Source organism: Pristis pectinata, chromosome 24 (assembly GCF_009764475.1).
Source record: "Pristis pectinata isolate sPriPec2 chromosome 24, sPriPec2.1.pri, whole genome shotgun sequence".
Lineage (NCBI taxonomy): Eukaryota > Metazoa > Chordata > Chondrichthyes > Rhinopristiformes > Pristidae > Pristis > Pristis pectinata.
In genome coordinates this window covers 1,821,270-1,839,922 of record NC_067428.1, presented here as the reverse complement: position 1 = coordinate 1,839,922, position 18,653 = coordinate 1,821,270, and the positions used below count along the sequence as shown (strand labels likewise).

Below are 18,653 nucleotides of genomic sequence, written 5' to 3'. Positions count from 1 at the left end.
ATGGAACAGACCCTTCGGCCCACGGCCCAAAGCGACTCGTGCGATCTCATTGACCACTGCCGTCATCTTCTCAGTGAGGTCCGAGACTCCTGCATCTCCTTTCCTCATAAAGCTTGAGTCAGCAGCATGGTCCGAGGCTCCCTTGGTACTTAGCCAGAGGGTGGTGAATTTGTGGAACTCCTTGCCACGTACAGCAGTGGAAGCCAGATCAGTGGGGGCGTTCAAGGAGGAGAGAGATAGATATCTAAATAGTCAGGATATCAAGGGATATGGGGATAAGCCTGGTAATTGGGATTAGAATAGTTTTTTTTTTGCTTCTTCTTCCCCCATTCCCCATTCCCCATTTCTATTTCCTTTTCCTTGGAGCAGACTCGATGGGCCGAATGGCCTGCTTCTGCTCCCTTGTCTTGTGATCTTGTGAATTGGTTTATTATTGTCACTTGTACCGAGCTACAGTGAAAAACTTGTCTTACAAACCGATTGTACAGGTCAATTCATTACACAGTGCAGTTACATTGAGTCAGTACAGAGTGCATTGATGTAGTACAGGTAAAAACAATAACAGTACAGAGTAAAGTGTCACAGCTACAGAGAAAGTGCAGTGCAATAAAGTGCAAGGTCACAACAAGGTAGATCGTGAGGTCATAGTCCATCTCATTGTATAAGGGAACCGTTCAATAGTCTTATCACAGAGCGGTAGAAGCTGTCCTTGAGCCTGGTGGTACGTGCCCTCAGGCTCCTGTATCTTCTACTCAATGGAAGAGAAGAGAGAATGTCCCGGGTGGGTGAGGTCTTTGATTATGTTGGCTGCTACACCAAGACAATGAGAGGTAAAGACAGAGTCCAAGGAGGGGAGGCTGGTGCCCGTGATGCGCTGGGCTGTGTCCACAACTCTCTGCAGCTTCTTGCAGTCCTGGGCAGAGCAGTTGCCGTACCAAGCCGTGATACATCCAGATAGGATGCTTTCTATGTTGCATCGGTAAAAGTTGGTGAAGGTCAAAGGGGAGATGCCAAATTTCAGTCCTTCCTGGCTCTGATCTCAGACACCAGAGCTCCGGCAGGTGATGTCTCAAGCACTGGTTCTTGCTTCTGAGATGGTGGTGGGTTCCGGTGGTGTTTGGCGGTTCATCGGGAGACAGAGCTGGTCAGTTGGACCACATCTTGCAGCTTCCTTCAGCCCCCGCGCCAGGGTCCGCGGGTTCAGCTGTAACCTGTCCATCAGGGCATGTGACCCTCAGCGGGACAGCCCCTGGGGTGTGCAGGTCGGGTCTGCAGCCCACACAGCTCACCACTCGGAGTTACAGACTACGGGCAGCATGTGGGAAGTCTCTGCACAGACCGGACCACCCGACACCAGCACTGTCCACAGCCCCAGCGTCTCTGCAGACCCGACAGATGGAATTATCTGGATCCCATAAACTTGACAGGTGCTCATGCTGTCTTGTGCAATATCTCGTCTGACCCTTGACCCCTCCCTGCACTAACCCTTAATATCGCTGTTTCATTGAATGAACTCAGTGACCCAGTCTCCACAGCCTCTGGCGGAGAATTCCAAAGGTTCTGTACCCTCTGCTGGGAATTTCCTATCACCTCCGTCCTGAATGGTCATCACTTTGTTCTGAGAGTGTGAGCCTGGTTCTAGTTGCCCCAGCCGGGGTGGAATTAACTCCACAGTTCTCCCCTCAAGCCCTGTAACGATCTGTCCATTTCAATGGGATCACCGCTCATTCTCCCACACTCCACACGGCACAGAGTGTGCTAACTCCCTCCTTGTGGAGCAAACCTCCATCCCAGGAATGGATCTGCCGAGCCTTCACTGGACTCCTCCTGTCACATGTACACCTTTCCTCCCATGGGGAGACCAGACCAATCTCAACCAGGTCCAGGTTATTGCAGACAGTCGCCTCCTGCAATAAAAGTCAATGCACCGTGTACCTTCCCAATTGCATGTTAGCTTGCAGTGACCCATGTACAAATACACGCCAGTCCCTCGCACACCAGTACCTCTCTCTCTCACCATTTAAAAAATAGTCCACCTTTCTCTCAAAGTGGACCTGGTATTTTTCCACACTGGGTTCCCCCTGCTGTGACTGGGCCTCCCGACATTCCAAGACATTCCCAGACTCCTCTCTGAGTCCTTATCACAGCCCACACTGCCACCCACTTGGATAGATTAGAAGAGCCGGGGCCAGCACTGACCCCTGTGGCACCCACTGGTCACAGATACCCAACCTAAAAGTGACCCATTTATTCTGACTCAGTTTACTGTCCATCAACCCATCGTCAATCCGTGCCGGGATATTACCCAAGGTCCCGTGTGGAATCTTCTGGTGTAACACCTTATTGAAGGCTTCTGGAAGTTCAAACACACCACATCAACTGGTTTGCTTCGTCTATTCGTTTAGTTACAGCCTCAAAAAATCCTCACAGATTTGTCAAGTATTCACGCTGACCCTGCTCATTCTGGGTCTCACCGCCATTTCCATAACGATGGCTTGCAGTCACTTCCCTGCCACTGATGTCCATTCTCTCTCTCCCTCCTTTCCCCAGTGGGGGCACACTTGCTCTCTTCCAGTCTGCACAACCTGTTGTTGAATCTATGGAACGGTGGAAGATGACAGTCGTGCATCCACTCTCTCCACATCCACCCCCTCAAAACCCGCAGATGCTGCTCATCAGGTCCTGGGAATTATTGGAGCAAAAGGCTGGAGATGTCTTTTGGAGCAGCCTGCCACGTAAACCTTGTAAGAGGCTTTACTGAAGTCCATGCCAACTACATCACCCGCACTGCCCTCGGTAAAGCCATCGTTCACCCCACCGGCAAATCATCCTTCACCACTTCCTCCGTCTGCAACAGGACCCCACCACCACCAGTCGCATCTTCCCCTCACCTCCTCACTTTCTGCTTTCCACAGGGACCACTCTCTCCCTGACTCCCTGGTCCACTCATCCCTCCCCACCCGCCATTCCCATCCCCTGGCACACTCCCCTCCAACTGTAGGAGGTGCAAAACCTGTCCCTACACCTCCTCCCTCGCCACCATCCAAGGACATAAACAGCCCTTCCAGGTGAGGCAGAGATTCATCCATTGCATTCTGTGCTCCCAACGTGGTCTCCACTTCACTGGTGAGACCAAGCACAGACGAGGGGACCATTCTGCAGACCACTTGCGCTCTGTCCACAATGGCCACTTTGAGTTTGCATCTCCCTTTAATTCCCCTCCCCATTCCCACACCGACCGTCCATCCTCAGCCTTCCCCACTGCCAGGGTGAGGCCAGATGCAAACTCAAAGAACAACACCTCATAATCTGCTCGGCTTGGTTACGGCCCAATGGCATCAATGTTGAATTTTCCAGTTTCAGGTTCCCACTCCCACCATCCAACCTCCCCCCACCCCCAACCCCCCACATGTCACCTAGATTCATTACCCTCCCCCATCTGGCTCCATCTGTCCGTCATCCCCCAGCTCACCTGGTTCCACCTATCAGCGACCAACCCCTGCCTCACCCCACCCTCTCACCTCTTTAGAGCGGCCATCTCCCCTCCACACTCCCTGATACAGGGTCACAACCTGAAACATCGACCATCCCCTTCCCTCCACAGATGCTGCTCCAGCCACTGAGTTCCTCCAGCAGTTTGTTCTTTGCTTGCAATACATTTAGTTACCTCTTCAAAAATCTCTGTTGTGTGAGATTGTGTGTGACTGAAGACCAGTCGGTGTTGACTATCCCTGATCAATCCTTGAGTTTCCCCGTGTAGATTCAAATATTCTCTGGCTGCTGATTCCTTCCAGAATTTTCTGTTTCGGTTATTAACTTGGCAAGTGGTGAGAGACAGAGGTTGGGGCAGCGGTGGGGTTTGGACTCTGATGCCGCCAAGATTCGGCCTGCAGTTACCTCAGACAAGGCCTCCAGCTCCATGAACAGCTCAGTCTGATCACAGCGGCCCAGATAAACAGGATAACGTCCTCCAATTGGGCACTAAAAACATCAACGGTGTGACTTCACGAATTATTAACAAACCCAATTCAGGCTCGCTGAGACTCATTTAGTTCCACAAGTTCTGGAGTACAAACTCAGGATGTGGGTGTGTGGGGACTGCGGTGGGAGAGACAGCTGTGGGGGCGCATTTCAAAGAGTTGTAGTGGTTGCAACCCCTACCATTGGTTTCAAAAGAAGGAAATGTTCTCTCTTTCCACATCCCCTCCCTTCCCCCACGTCCCCCCCCCCCCCCCCCCAGTGTCCCGCCCCACCTCCCCAGAGTCCCCTGACACTGTCTGGAGGAACTTGTTTCTTCGCTCAGTGCAGGTCTCAGGTGGACAAAGCTTGGACCAGGTACTCAGGGTAAAAGCCACATGGCAGGGCTTTCAAAATAAAACAAAAAAAAAGACACTGTGAGGGTCTCCCTCCCCCCTCCCTCTCCACCCGTTCTGCTGATTTTCCCACCGCCTGTTTGCTCCTCCTGGCCGTCTCTCGAGTTTCCAATCAGGAATTCAGAAGTGGTATTCAGAACTCATTGCCCCACATTGTAAATGCATAAGGTCAATCTGAACCCAGTGGAGAAAAGATGGGAGACTACAGTACAGACAAGGCCATTTGGCGTCTCAGGTTTATGCTGGTCAAATGCAGCGTTTCCCAGTTACTCCTTACTCTTTCCCCACAGGGTTCATTAAACTGCTCCTCCATTGGGCAGTTTATTCTACTCACTTGTTACTTCAATGTTTATCCTCATGGCACTTCCTGTAATTTGGCAAGTCACGTTAGTTTATCATACAGCATGGAAACAGGCCCTTCGGCCCAACTCATCCATGCCGACCATGTCTGCCTGCCTTCGTCCTATTTGCCTGTGTTTGGTCCAATCCCTCTAAACCTTTCCTAACCACGTGAAACTGGGTTAAACTGTGACCTTCACTGGGACTGGACAAAAGGAAACGCTGTAATTTTACCCGCCTCCACCAACCCGCTCCACGTACCCACCACCCTCTGTGTGAAAAACTTGCCCCTCAGGTCCACTTTAAACTTTTCCCCTCTCACCTTAAGCCTATGACCTCTAGTTTTAGACTCCTCTACCCTGGGTGACCATTGACCTTCTCCTGATTCTATTCAACCACCAGAAACAATTTCCCATGAATGCTGTTTTTCTGGGCTCTTTTTGATTTTAAATATCCTCCTAATTTTCTCAGCTCCAAGGAGAGAAACCCCAGCTTCCCCAGTCTACCCACTGACCTATAGCCCTCATCACCAGAATTGTTCTAGAATATTCTTCTTATACCCTTTGTAAAGTGTAGTGCACAGAATCGTGCATGATCTTCCAAATGGAGGTGCCTCAGTGGTTTTGGGGAAGAGAAATATATAGCAACAGGGCTGGATGAGTGAGTGGATCGAAGACGGGTATTTTAAGCTTAAGTAAGGGTAATTAAAGTGCATAAAACAGACCAAGTGAATTGGCAAATTAGGTCAATCATGAAGCAGTGGCAGGCATTTTAAGGGATCTTTCACGAAACACAGAGTATATACATTTCAATGAGAAAGAACAATTCCAAGAGGAGGACTTTCCATCTGTGGTGAACCAAACATCCAGCATCCAGCATCATGAAGTGCTTTGAGAGGTTGGTCATGGCACGCATCAACTCCAGCCTACCAGACAACCTGGACCCACTGCAATTCGCCTATCGCCGAAACAGGTCTACAATGGATGCCATCTCCCTGGCCCTACACTCAGCTCTGGAGCATCTGGACAGTAAAGGCACCTACATTAAGCTATTGTTTATTGACTACAGCTCTGCCTTCAGTACAATAATCCCAAGCAAGCTTGTCACCAAACTCCGAGATCCAGGACTCAACACCTCCATGTGTAACTGGATCCTTGACTTTCTAACAAACAGACCGCAATCAGTGAGGATAGGCAGCAATACCTCCAGCATGATTATTCTCAACACTGGTGCCCCACAAGGCTGCGTCCTCAGCCCTCTACTCTACTCCTTATACACTCGCGACTGCATGGCCAGATTCTGCTCTAACTCCATCTACAAGTTTGCAGATGATACCACCGTTGTAGGCCGTATCTCAAACAGCGATGAGTCGGAGTACAGGAAGGAGATAGAGAGCTTAGTGGAATGGTGTCATGACAACAACCTTTCTCTCAATGTCAGCAAAAGAGCTGGTCATTGACTTCAGCAAAGGGGGCGGTGTACGTGCACCTGTCTATATCAATGGTGCTGAGGTTGAGAGGGGTGAGAGCTTCAAGTTCCTGGGAGTGAACATCACCAATAGCCTGTCCTGGTCAAATCACGTAGATGCCATGGCCAAGAAAGCTCACCCGCGCCTCTACTTCCTCAGGAGGCCATAGAAATTTGGTTTGTCCCCTTTGACTCTCACCAACTTTTACTGATGCACCATAGAAAGCATCCTATCCGGATGTATCACGGCTTGGTACGGCAACTGCGCTGCCCAGGACCGCAAGAAACTGCAGAGAGTTGTAGACACAGCCCAGTGCATCATGGACACCAGCCTCCCCCCCTTGGACTCTGACTTTACCTCTCATTGGTGTAGCAGCCAGCATAATCAAAGACCCCACCCACCCGGATCATTCTCTTTTCTCTCCTCTTCCATCGGGTAGAAGATACAGGAGCCTGAGGGCATGTACCACCAGGCTCAAGGACAGCTTCTACCCCACTGTGATAAGACTATTGAACGGTTCCCTTATACAATGAGATGGACACTGACCTCATGATCTACCTTGTTGTGACCTCACACCTTATTGCACTGCACTTTCTCTGTAGCTGTGACACTTTGTTCTGTTATTGTTTTTACCTGTACTACATCAATGCACTCTGTACTAACTCAATGTAACTGCACTGTGTAATGAATTGACCCGTATGATCGGTTTGTAAGACAAGTTTTTCACTGGACCTCGGTACAAGTGACAATAATAAACCAATACCAATACCAAACAAATTAAAGCTACTATCATATTTAGTGTGGCAGCTCAGGTAGAGAGCTGCTGCCTCACAGCTCCAGAGACCTGAGTTCAATCCTGGTGCTGTCTGTGTGAAGTTTGCACATTCTCCCTGTGACAACGTGGGTTTCCTCTGGATGCTCTGGTTTTCTCCCACATCCCAAAGAGATGTGTCACTGGCTGCTGTAAATTGGCTTTGGTGTAGATGGGTGATAAAACCTCGGGGGAGATGATGAGCAGGCGAGAGAGGTTACAGGGAAATACAGTGGGAAATGGGACCGGTGAGGATACTCTGAGCGCCGCCATAGACTTAATGGGCCGAATGCCCTCCTTCATTATTGGAAGGAAATACTAGTGATACGAACACGGAGATTGCCAGCCTATTGTAGACTTTGAAGGATGTATGTTGTCCTTTACGCAAATAGTCAAAGGAAAGTTCACGTATTATCAGTAACTACATGACTTCAAACAAATTTGGTATAAAAAGAGAAAACTTGATTTACAAGTGTTTTTGTTAATGCACACACATTTACGTAAGCAAATTATTGATTACAGCATCCATACTTGTCACTTTAAAACAATTAATGAGTACTGAAGACAGTAAACTATAACTACAGAACTTTGAAACCTGCTTAAGATTCATATTAAAAGATAATGAGACATTTTTAATGAAGATGTTGGTGCAGTCCTGAGGCAAGTCTTCCCGACATGCTTAGTTCTGATTTCATCTGGTTTGAGCAGTTATCAAAAGCCATGGAGCCTGGTTGGAAACCCCCTTGCATGTAGTTCCCTTGACTGTGACAAAACAAGGATTAACACAGGTTATTTATAAAGATAAGACACAATGTAAATTTAAGATAAGATCTCTTTATTAGTCACATGTACATGGAAACAGTGAAATGCATCTTTTGCGTAGAGTGTTCTGGGGGCAGCCTGCAAGCTGGCTCTGTACTAGTGTTACGCTACCCGCTACACTATCGGAGGTCAGGAAATAGAGAACCAACAAGTGCACCATTACCCAGAGTGCAAGGACATGTGGATTATTTTTTTGTGCAGCTTCCTACAATGGATAAGGAAGGGCAATGTGGGGCTCTCCCTGAAGGTGCCACAGAAAAGGCCACTGCACCAGGTAAGGGCACATGGAGCAGACTGCAAGAGTGAGCATATACCGCCCTTCATCCCAGCTGGGTCTAGATCCTGGAACTCCCTCACCCCCAGCACTATGGGAGCACCTTCACCGGAAGGACTGCTCACCACCACCCTCAAGGGCAATTAGACTGGGGCTGGTCTTGCTGGCAACACTCAGATCCCCAAAAATGAATAAAAATCAACTAATCTGAGATTTAAAAGCCAGAATCAGTATTGGTATACATGAAACCACCAGACTTTTGCAAAACCCACATGGTTCACAATGTTCGTTGGGGAATGAGACCTGCCGTCTTGACCAAGCTGGACTGCAGTGTGGCTCCAGGCCCAAACAACACTCTCAGCTCCCACCGCAGTGGTTCAGCCAGCCGATTGGTTGTATGAAACCAGTCCTTTCACATGGACCACAACAGGTAACCAGAGCACCAGCTGCCCCAAGGCATTTATGGACAGGCACTTCTTTCAAAAGCTTCCGTAGATGTAGAACAGCGACTATGACTTTAATATTTTGATGGCAGAGTGTGATTCTCCAAGTGATTGTGGATTGTGAAAGAATTGTGAATACGTCCTGGTCTGTTATCTGTAACCACAGTCACACATCACAGAGGAGATGTCGATGACTCCTCAGTTAGTGCTAACCAATTTCTGGACCAAGAAAGAACCGAAGAGCTAGGAGATGGCCATTCAGCTGCTCGAGCTTGCTCTGCCATTCAGTATTATGGCTGATTTGACCTTTGGTCTCAACTCTGTTTTCTGGCTGGGTACCGTGTCTTGACCTTGACCATACATAATGGCAGTGTTCACTGCTTAACGTGCCCACATCTGTTTGCAGACTTCATTTGCTCTCCTCACAACTCGCATGTGCAACCATCTCTGCATCACCTGCAGACTTGGATACATCACACAATTTCTTAATCCAATCCATTAAGTAGATTGTAAGTACCCAAGGGACCAGCACCAATGCCTATAATTACAGGATGTCAACTTGAAAATGGCCCTTTACCTCTAGACTTGATCTTCTGTCTGTCAGTCTGCTTTTGCTCCACATGCCCTTACCTTGTGCACGACAAAATCATCCATACGTGCTCTTGCACAAACCAACTGGCGGAATTCCTGATGACCTGACAGAGGGTCTCTGCAAGCACTGAGCACTGTGGCAGGAAATAGGACGAGCAGATTTTCCCCCAGGTGGACACCGTCACCTATTGGTCCACAGTACCCAAAGCTGGTGTGACATTTGGCACGAAATCAACACTTCAGTACCAAGCTCTTAATCCAAGCCATGTTGGAGGATGGTGACAGCTTTGCAAAAGCTTGACGCCTCTGGAATCCAAAAATCTATCTGCTTCAGCCAGGTACATACTTAACATCTTGCCTGAAGGTGCACTGCAAGTGCCAAATCTTGGCCATGTCAACTTTTAGTTCTTTGGAAATACAGTCCAGCAGTTTGGAGGTTGTGCAGACCAGTGACACTTGCATATGGTTTCCCAAGTCATCGCAGGATTGCCTGTTTGAATACTGCAGGCTTTTTGTGTGGGTCTGGATTGTGTGTGCATTACTGCACACTTGTGTCAACTGCTGAAGTCCCTTGGTTCTTGGTTGCTGAGAAGATACCATCTCTGCTAACTGTTTTCCTTTCCTTCATTGCAGCTAACACCACTTCACTTCATCTGCGCTCATGGCAATGGGGCCTCGGAGGGACTAAACCTATTTTCTGTTGGGCACAAAATGCTGGCCTTATCCTGCATCCTGGGAATGAATAAGGCAACATTCCAAGGAAAGTCTTGCAGGCTGGGAAGGGGTAAGCTCTACAGAGGCGCCATCACAGGCAGTGGTGTTCGATTCTCCCTTCTGCGGGTAATGTGACACTGAATCTTTGCTGCTGGCACCACCAGCTCGAGCCCAGGCTACATGTGCTACACACAGTACTGAGAAGTGACAGTAGTTCTAGGTAAGAAGCAAAATGGATCCAAGCAGATGGTGGATGCAGAGGCTGGATAGCTAAAACTGCTCACAGCAAACTTATTTCTATCAACCCTTGTTGTGTACTGCTGTCCACTGGGTTATTATGGGGTTTCATGCTTTTTCAGATATTGATGTTACACCACCTGGTATAAGAACAGCAATAGCATTAGGTTAGTGTGGCTTCATCTAACACAGTAATTGTTTCACATTACAGATGTCAATCATGGCATCACCTACATGACTACTATACAGGCTGTGTAATTGGTACTGCAGGTAAACGTTGAGACTTTTATAATTGAAATGCACACCCCTGATATAAAACCAGAAGATGCTGAAGTCACGTATTAACATTTCAGATCATTGTTTCTGTTTCTCTCCACAGATGCTGTCCGACTGGCTGAATATTTCGGGCATTTTCTCCTTTTCCAATTTCTAGCATCTATGTTTTTTTTGATTTTCAGTAAGCTAAAAGAGATGCTTAACATTTTTACTGGGGCAATAAATATCAGTCACCAATGAGGAACTCAGGAAGAAAGTCGTTATCCAGAGTTGAGACAGACAAAACATGCAAACTACTGAAGGTAGAAAGAACGATAAGGAGATGGGGTGAATGAAATGAGGAGGCTTTTGTGGCAATGGGTTTGTGGGACCCGTTTGTTCTGTGAAATTCAGTGCCTCCTACACTCCAGCAATTCCTCTTCAGCTCCCACGTTTCATTAAATGGGATATAATATTTGTTACAAACTTCTTCCACAGTAATCCAATCCTTTCGAAAGTTCAATCATCTTCACTTTGCCCATAATTGGCAATTTCCTCCAGTATTTGTTTGGTTAAGAATTGTACTTTCTTTACCTGTGTAAATAGTGTGTGTTGACTTGGTTTTCCCCAGTCCCTATTCTTTTCTGAACCAGTCTTAGATGATCCACCCTTGAGCCCTTTAGTACAATTACACAGAGGTTGAAATGATGTGCTATGGTATCTGTCATTCTACCCAATGCTCACATCCATCTTACAAGGGGTCTACAATGACAGGTCCACTTTGAGACTACATCATTTTGAAAGATTATTTTTAGGCTATTTCTATAATTTATATTGCTACAATTACCTCCAAACTTTAAGGCAATAGCGCATACTTTCCACAAAAATAAATTGGTTAATTTTACTATCTGTTATTGAACATCTATAGTACCATAACCACTAAGCCACCACAGGCACGCTGTGCATCTGACACATTATACTGTTAACCGAGGGTACGACACAGACAATAGGATTTGGGAAGTGGGCTGCCCATTCAGGAGAGACAGGATATAATAAAAGCTAGAGATATGCCAAGGGTGGGAGGGAACAGTGGTCTGGACACAAGCTGACACAGTACCAGAACAAACCAGGCAACAAGAGTTAGTATGAGAAAGGGGAAATGAGACAGTGGAGACAGGACCCATCCGTGATGCCCTTCTGTTCTCACTACGAGCAAACCAAGGGTAGTATTCAGGAACATCAGGATGCCGTTGCAGAATACAACATCAAACCACCAAAGTAATACATTTCCACAATGCTGCTGCTAATCCAACCACTTTTTTCTAAAGGGCTGTTCAAATCAGTCAATCTGCTGTGTGGCTCTGTGCCCAGAACTATGTTTCTAAATAACTCTTTCGGCAGGTCGATTAATGTGATACTGTAAATTACCCCTAGAGAAGGGTGGTTTGTGGGAGAATTATGGGGGTGTTAATGGACAGGTGTGAGAGCATTGGTTACATGGAAATATATGGGGGAATGATGGGATAGCTTGGAGAGCCAGCATAGACTTGATGGATCAAATGGCCTCCTATGTTATAAAGAAATAAAATTCATTTTAAGCCACATATGAGTCTTACATCCAGTTTATTTACAAACTACAGGCTGAAAAATACAACGTGTGATTTCTACACAGAATACAGTGCACCAGTGAGTGATGCGGTACAATGACTTAAACCTGTAATAGTATAAGTACCTATTCACTCTTGCAATAACACCGCTTTTCAGAAAGTTGTAATTTTTAAACATTTTCTTCAAATTAACTTGATATTTAAACTTATGAACAGTCTCAGCTACTAGGTTGTTGTGTTGTCACTTTGTGGGCACGTATGTAGTCAACCTACTGTAATGAGTTAGTGCAATGTGATACACTGACTCCTGTGTGTAGACATCACACTCAATGTTGTTGATGACATTGCTGATCCTCTTTCTTACCAGTTCTGTTGTGTTCCTACTCATCTGCTGGCCTGTCTCAATGATAGGGCATTAAGCTTACTGGTAACTTCAGATGGGTTCCAAGTTTTTGTTGATCCCCACCTGCCCTCTCGACAGCTCAGGCAATGAGTTAACACTGATGTTGTAGTATTGGCTTCCTTTGATTTGTACAATCAGTTGTCCACTTACTTCCTGGAGATACAACGTGCAGTGACAATAAAGTAAGGTTTGGGTCTCACTTGGTGTCTCCGCATTTGATCTCAGACGGCATTTCTCTATACTCATGTGGCCTTCATTTAACTTTTGAAGTAATTCTCCTTGCATTTTTATGATCATGTAACAACTTCCTGGCAAGATGTCATGTCAGATTGATCAATAATGTCTTACTACCTACTGCTCGTTTCACCTTTTCAGACTACCCCCAAATCATTTCCCGAAAAAGCTTCTGCAGCTCCTTCGTCTGTCTTTTCTCTGATCTTGCTCAACTTCACCACCGTCAGTTATCAAACTGTACATCTTCACACCTGGACCATCTCAACTTTCTTCCATGCTACCTGGCAAGGCAGTGCACCTGCTCATCATTTGTACTGTATTTCTTTTTCCTGTTTTTATTTCAGAGTAAAATTATAACTCTGAAGCCTCAGGAGTAATCCTTGCAGTCTTGTGAGCACTCTAAGGTTCTACTCGTAGGTTTGCTCTAGAGGTTAGTGATCCCTCTCTACAATGAACTTTCTTCCCCATGGGTGTAGAATATTTTTACATCCATATACAATTGCTAACAGCACTCTACATCGGTGCATCTTACTTCCACTGATGGAAGTGCTGTAGATGCAAAGGTTATCAATTTGTCAGGTTGTACTAGGGCTGCCCCGACCTTCAATAGATACCTGTAAAATGGCAAACTTTTTGCAAGCCGATCTCAGTGCACAACACCATGTGAAATATTGGAGAATGAGATTGGTGGGGATGTTCTGTTGGGAGCAGATGTAAACCCAATGGGCCAATTGCCCCCTACTATGATGCAAAAGTTTGTTAAAACTCATTTGACAGGACAGTGAACACTGGTGTTCTTCTTTCAAATTTGCTGTATGGGTTGCTGAGAGAAATCAAAACTCATGTATCGGCTTAGCCCTAGAAAGCTCCTCATAACTTCTGTGGAAACAGGTACAACTGTGTGTTCTCCTGAGCTTGGCTTAATTCCTTCTGCTGTGTAAACCATTCAAGGCACAGGCATTTTCTTCAGGGTGATTGATTTGTCAGCATCCACCCTCATGAAGTTTCACCTGCTTCCTGCTGAACCGGTTTCAGGAGATTTGGTATTTGTATCAGCAAAATGGTGTCAACGAGTAGAGGTTCTCCTCAGTTTCACATTGTGGCATCAGGTTCATTGAAAACTCTGCCAACACTGACTTGATTTCTTCCAGACTTTGATTTGGATAGTGGATCCTTTTGATCAACTAACTCAAGTCTTTTTGGGTCTGATCATTTCCTCAGACCTACTGTGCTGAGTCATAGTTGTATGACTAGTTGTATGGCTCGCCATCCACACCAACAATCCACCACTGCCTCAAATCCCACTTTTTCTGCTCGCATCCCCATCAGCTGCCCTGATTCTCCTCCTACCCATTCTCCCATGGGGCAATTTACAATCGCCAAGGAACCCTCAAAACAGCACATCTTTGGCACATGGGAGGGTATCAGAGCACCCAGGAAAACCAATGGTTCCTACAATAGACTATAACCACACCCCCTTTGTTTCTTTTCCAAGCTTTTCCTTAAATTCAATTGGTACACTACCAGGAGTGACAGTTGTTAATAGGGGCATGAGAGGGAATGATTTAGTGGCACTGTAATCATTGGTTTCACTAGGGGATCAACAATTGCGAAATTCAAAATTCTCAATGCATCTGACTGTTTCAGAAGAACACTCCGGGCACTTTTGGAATAGGCCTATTTGGTTCTTATTGAAGGGTAATTCTCTGCCGGGATAGTGTGGGGGCCAGATCACTGGAGATGTTTAAAGAGTAGACAAATATTAGAAAGATTGTCAAATTAGATGTGGGGAACTGGCACAGAAGAGGAGTTGGAGCCTGGGGCAGATTAGCCATGGGCAGGGAGGGCTGGTGTGAGGAGCCTGCTATATTCCTGCTCCTGTTTTTTCTTAACATGTTGTTTTCATTGTGTAGGATTTTTTTTTAAACTCAGTCATGTGAAGTGGATGTTGTTGATATCTTCCATACCTCATAGCCCCTAAACAACAGAGACAGTTAACAGTCAATCATAGTAAATGGGTCTGAAGTTCAGGGGCAGATTTCCTTTTGTTAATGACATTAGTGAACTAGATGGGTTTTCTACCCTACTTCAATTGGATGGCTTCTCATTTACTGTTACTATTTTTCCAAAAGTCCAAATTTAATAACTTGAAATTAAATTCCAATTTAGGTTTCTGGAATACATTTTTATGGGATTTACAGGGTAGGTACAGATTTGATACTTACCCAGTTTAGGGTACTGAGAACCAGGGATCAGCCCTTCAGGATAGAGGAGAAATTTCTTCACCCACTGTGCCTTTGCAATTCTTTTGCCAGTGGGGCTGTGGACACCCAGGTGGATGTTCAGTCACCAAGTATACTCAAGACATAGCTGGATAAGATTTTTTTTTAAGAAGTTGTGGGATTCAAGGATATTGTAGTGCTGATAAGTGGCAGTGAGATAAAAGATCAGACATGATATTATTGAATGGCAGAACAGGCCTGAAGAGACCAGTCCTGTTACTGTTTCTTATTTAACTGTATAAATCTGCCTGCTGGGCCGGCATCTTAATCACAATACTACCATTCCATCCCACTGAGACAGCCATTGTTCTTCACAACTTCTCAGGATGACATCTCCTGCATGTCATCAAACATACAGTTCACTTCTTTCCCAATTCTCATCGCACCATGCTTTATTTCAAGACATTTTCCCTTGGAAACCCACCACCTTCCAGATTTATTGGGAAGATCTCTTGATATAATCCAATTAGTAAGTAAATTGTACTCCATGTCCTGTTTCAACTGCAGGTTGACTGTTCTCAGTTTGCTTCTCACTCATGATCTAATCTGGATGGAAGCATAAATTTCATTTCTCTGGAAATGCCACATCCAGTCAGTCCATGCAGATACATGGTCCCAATATCTATAACTGCAAGTGGTACAGATGCAATTTCTTTTCCATTCATCCCTTTGTTCTTCTTTAGGCCATCTCATCCACAGTTTGACTTCTGACTTGCATCAGGCTCTCCCAATGGGTGAGCTCCTCTCAATCTGCAGTGTGATGCAGGGTAGCTTTTCCAGTCTGTGAACACACAGTTGTCCACAGATCCACTTTTCAGTCCAGTTTTTATTCATGCATTTCTTTTGTTAAATTACATCACCCGGCTTCCTTTCCTAGTAATGATATAGGAGACAGATTTTCATCTGTCTACTTGTGGCTTTGTGCTCTGGCTCTTATTACAGACTACGCTATAGTGAGCTCCTCCTTCCAAATCTGGGTCGCCTGAGTCCCAAGAGAATGAATTGAAATGCCTTTCATCAGTTTTCTTGTATACACTGGCTGTGATTCTAAGCCTTGGAAGGAAATTGTCAACATTCTTACTTGGTGCCTGCCTCAGACTCCGTGAATCTGGCAATTTGATTTCTGTTACAGGTAGGCACTGAAATTTTCAAAGATCTTGTCAGAACTTTTTCCCCCGACTTACTGCCCTGCTGTTGAAAACGTCCTTTTCTTTCTCACCCACACAAGGGTGTAGCTGACCTTCTCTTCACCTGTGCCTTTCACAAACCCTTACATTTTTGGAACACCTCCACGATGTCGGCCTGCCTGGGCATCAGAAGCATCAACTGTGCAGTTATTGTAGCCACCTTGCTTTCACTCTGAACTCATTGTTTGTTTCTAAAAAAAAAATTACATTCAATATTCACGTGGTAAGGAATTTTACACGCTGGACAACTGCCACAATATCTTGTTCCCGGAGCCAATTCTAAATTAAACCAAAACTCAGATCTGTGGCTTACATTCGGTTTATTTTCGGTCTACAGGCCATGCACTGCTGAGCAATACAATGTACGATTTCTACATAGTGAGTGATGCAATACAAGTAGTACAATGATGATATACTTGCACCTATAGCAATAGAGACCCCTATTCAGTCTTACAATTATGCAACACTCTAGCCCCATGTTGGTGAATTTTGTCCATCAGTTTAATGTCACATATGTTGTTTAACCCAGCACCTTTCCATCCCACTGGTTTAGGGAGAGGGTTTGGAGTTTAAAAGCAGTCAGAGTGTATGGGAGAGCTTGGTGCGAACAGATTCTGGATCACTATCTTATGCAGTCCCTCAACGATGAGGACTTGCTTCTATTCCACATCCGTGGGTTCTGAGGTGTCTGATGAGGTCAATGTGGGATCCACAGGCACCGCAATAGGAGAGGCAGGAAGTATTTAATAGGGGAGTGAGGAGGGGTGGGGTTTGATACAAAACTTCTATTTCTGCTGGGTTTCCTGTGTAAACAATGTGGCTTGCTCACTGGAGTGAGCTCAAGTGTAATTAGAGCACATGATGGGGACAAGGGCCTGGGAGAGAAATGTTGGTTCACTCAGCCTACGAGCAGATTTGGAGGATCTTGCGGAAACGGTGCTGGTGGTACCTCCTATGTTTTGAGGTGACTGCTATAGTAGTCCATGTCTCTCAACCATATGGAGGCTAGAAATCATTGCTTCCTGGTAGATCATGAGTTTTTTTTGCTGAGTCTGAAGACTTAATCTGCGAATAAGCTTTTTCTCAAAGAGCTGAAGGCTGTGGTTGAACATGTGAAACAGTAGTGAACTTTATCACTGACGTCTGCCTTCACTAAGACGTGGCGACTAAGATATTAAAGTAATCCATGTTTTCCAGGGACTTGTTGTTAGCCTTTATTGATAGAGGCAGTGCTGAGAGGCAGGGCCAGTTTTGAACATGCTTCATATCCCCTGAGTGTGCTGTGACTGATCAAATGACCTGGAGTTCAGCCTCCAAATATGGATGAATGCAAGTGTCAACTGCATTTGGCAACTCGATAACTGAGATCGCAGTGAACCTTTGTTCTTGAGTCGAAGTGATGGAACTTGAACAATTTCTCATTCATTCTACAGATTAGCTTCCGTTCAGATGGAAGTTTGTTGGAGGTGAGATGCAATACTGCAGCTTGAGAAATGTGATGACACACCTTGCCTGACACCAGTCTGAACTGGGATTGGGCCTGTTGTGAACTTGTTAGAATCTCGGCTGACATCACGGGTGACAGACGTATAATGGAGCCGGATTTCTGAGCCAAATTTAGGAAGCATTCTCCACCGTTCTCTTTGGTTGACAGTCAAAGGCTTTAGTGGGGTCAGAAGTGGCCGGTACAGTGGCTGATGCTGCTCCTTGCATGTTTTCTTGGAGTTATCACATGGTGATCAGACCTATTGGGCCTTTGGTTGGATGGAACCCACAATACGACTTGGGGAGCTCTTCAGCACCTTGGCAATGACTTCCCTGTGGCAGACAGCAGGGAGACATCTCTGTAATTTCCACAATCGTCTCCTTTCCTGAAGATGATCACAATTACAGCATCCGGCGTCCCCAACACACCTTCCTCTTCACAAATGTGGGAGATGAGGCTGTAAATTTGTGTTGAAGTGCCTCAGCCAAGTTTGACAACTTCAGCAGGGAATATCATCTGAGACAGAGGCCTTGCTGTTTTTCAGATGACATGTGGCTTTTTCAACCTTTTGTTGGTCTGAAGGTGGTGAGTCTGAATTGAACCATGGGATGGAGTCAAGGACAGAGTCTCGGTTGAAGTAATCCTTCCAATGGGTGCTAACTGCCTTTCTGTCCTCCATAACCTTGCCCTCAGAGTGATGGGCCATAGGGTGTTTCAGCCATAGATGGTCTTGATGTGCTAAAGAATCCATGCGTATCACGACTGTCAGCCTGTTGCTGGATCTCCTGCGATCTTTCCACCCACCATCTGTTCTTTAGGTCACGGGTTTTTTGTTGGACCTCAGCCTTCAGGTGCCTGTAAAGCTGTTTTTTTTCCCTTGAAGTGTGATCGAGTTTCCATTCCAAGAAGGCCTTGCGTTTGCGACTAATTAGCTCCTGGATCTCATGGTCGTTCTCATCAAACCACTCCTGGTGTTTTCTGGTAGAGAAGTCAAGAGCAGTAGCAGAGTATTAGGGAGCTTGGTGTGAACAGGATCTGTATATGCAGAGAGTAATGAAGAATTGACCTATCTAAAACAAGTGCAAAGAAGAGTTCGAGTAGTGGGACAGATATTGGAACAGGACCAG

General features: G+C 45.9%; 1 protein-coding gene across 1 annotated transcript in view; it reads right to left on the bottom strand.

Moving 5' to 3' along the window:
- Positions 1 to 7,809: 7,809 nt before the first annotated feature.
- The window catches only part of LOC127582693 (scaffold attachment factor B1-like), a 69,786-nt gene continuing 58,942 nt past the window's right edge, over positions 7,810 to 18,653 (bottom strand). The window contains exon 19 of the mRNA XM_052038251.1: positions 7,810 to 10,212. Coding sequence (XP_051894211.1) covers positions 10,191 to 10,212 — 22 coding nt within the window. The 3' untranslated portion in view covers positions 7,810 to 10,190. The remainder of the gene's footprint in view (positions 10,213 to 18,653) is intronic.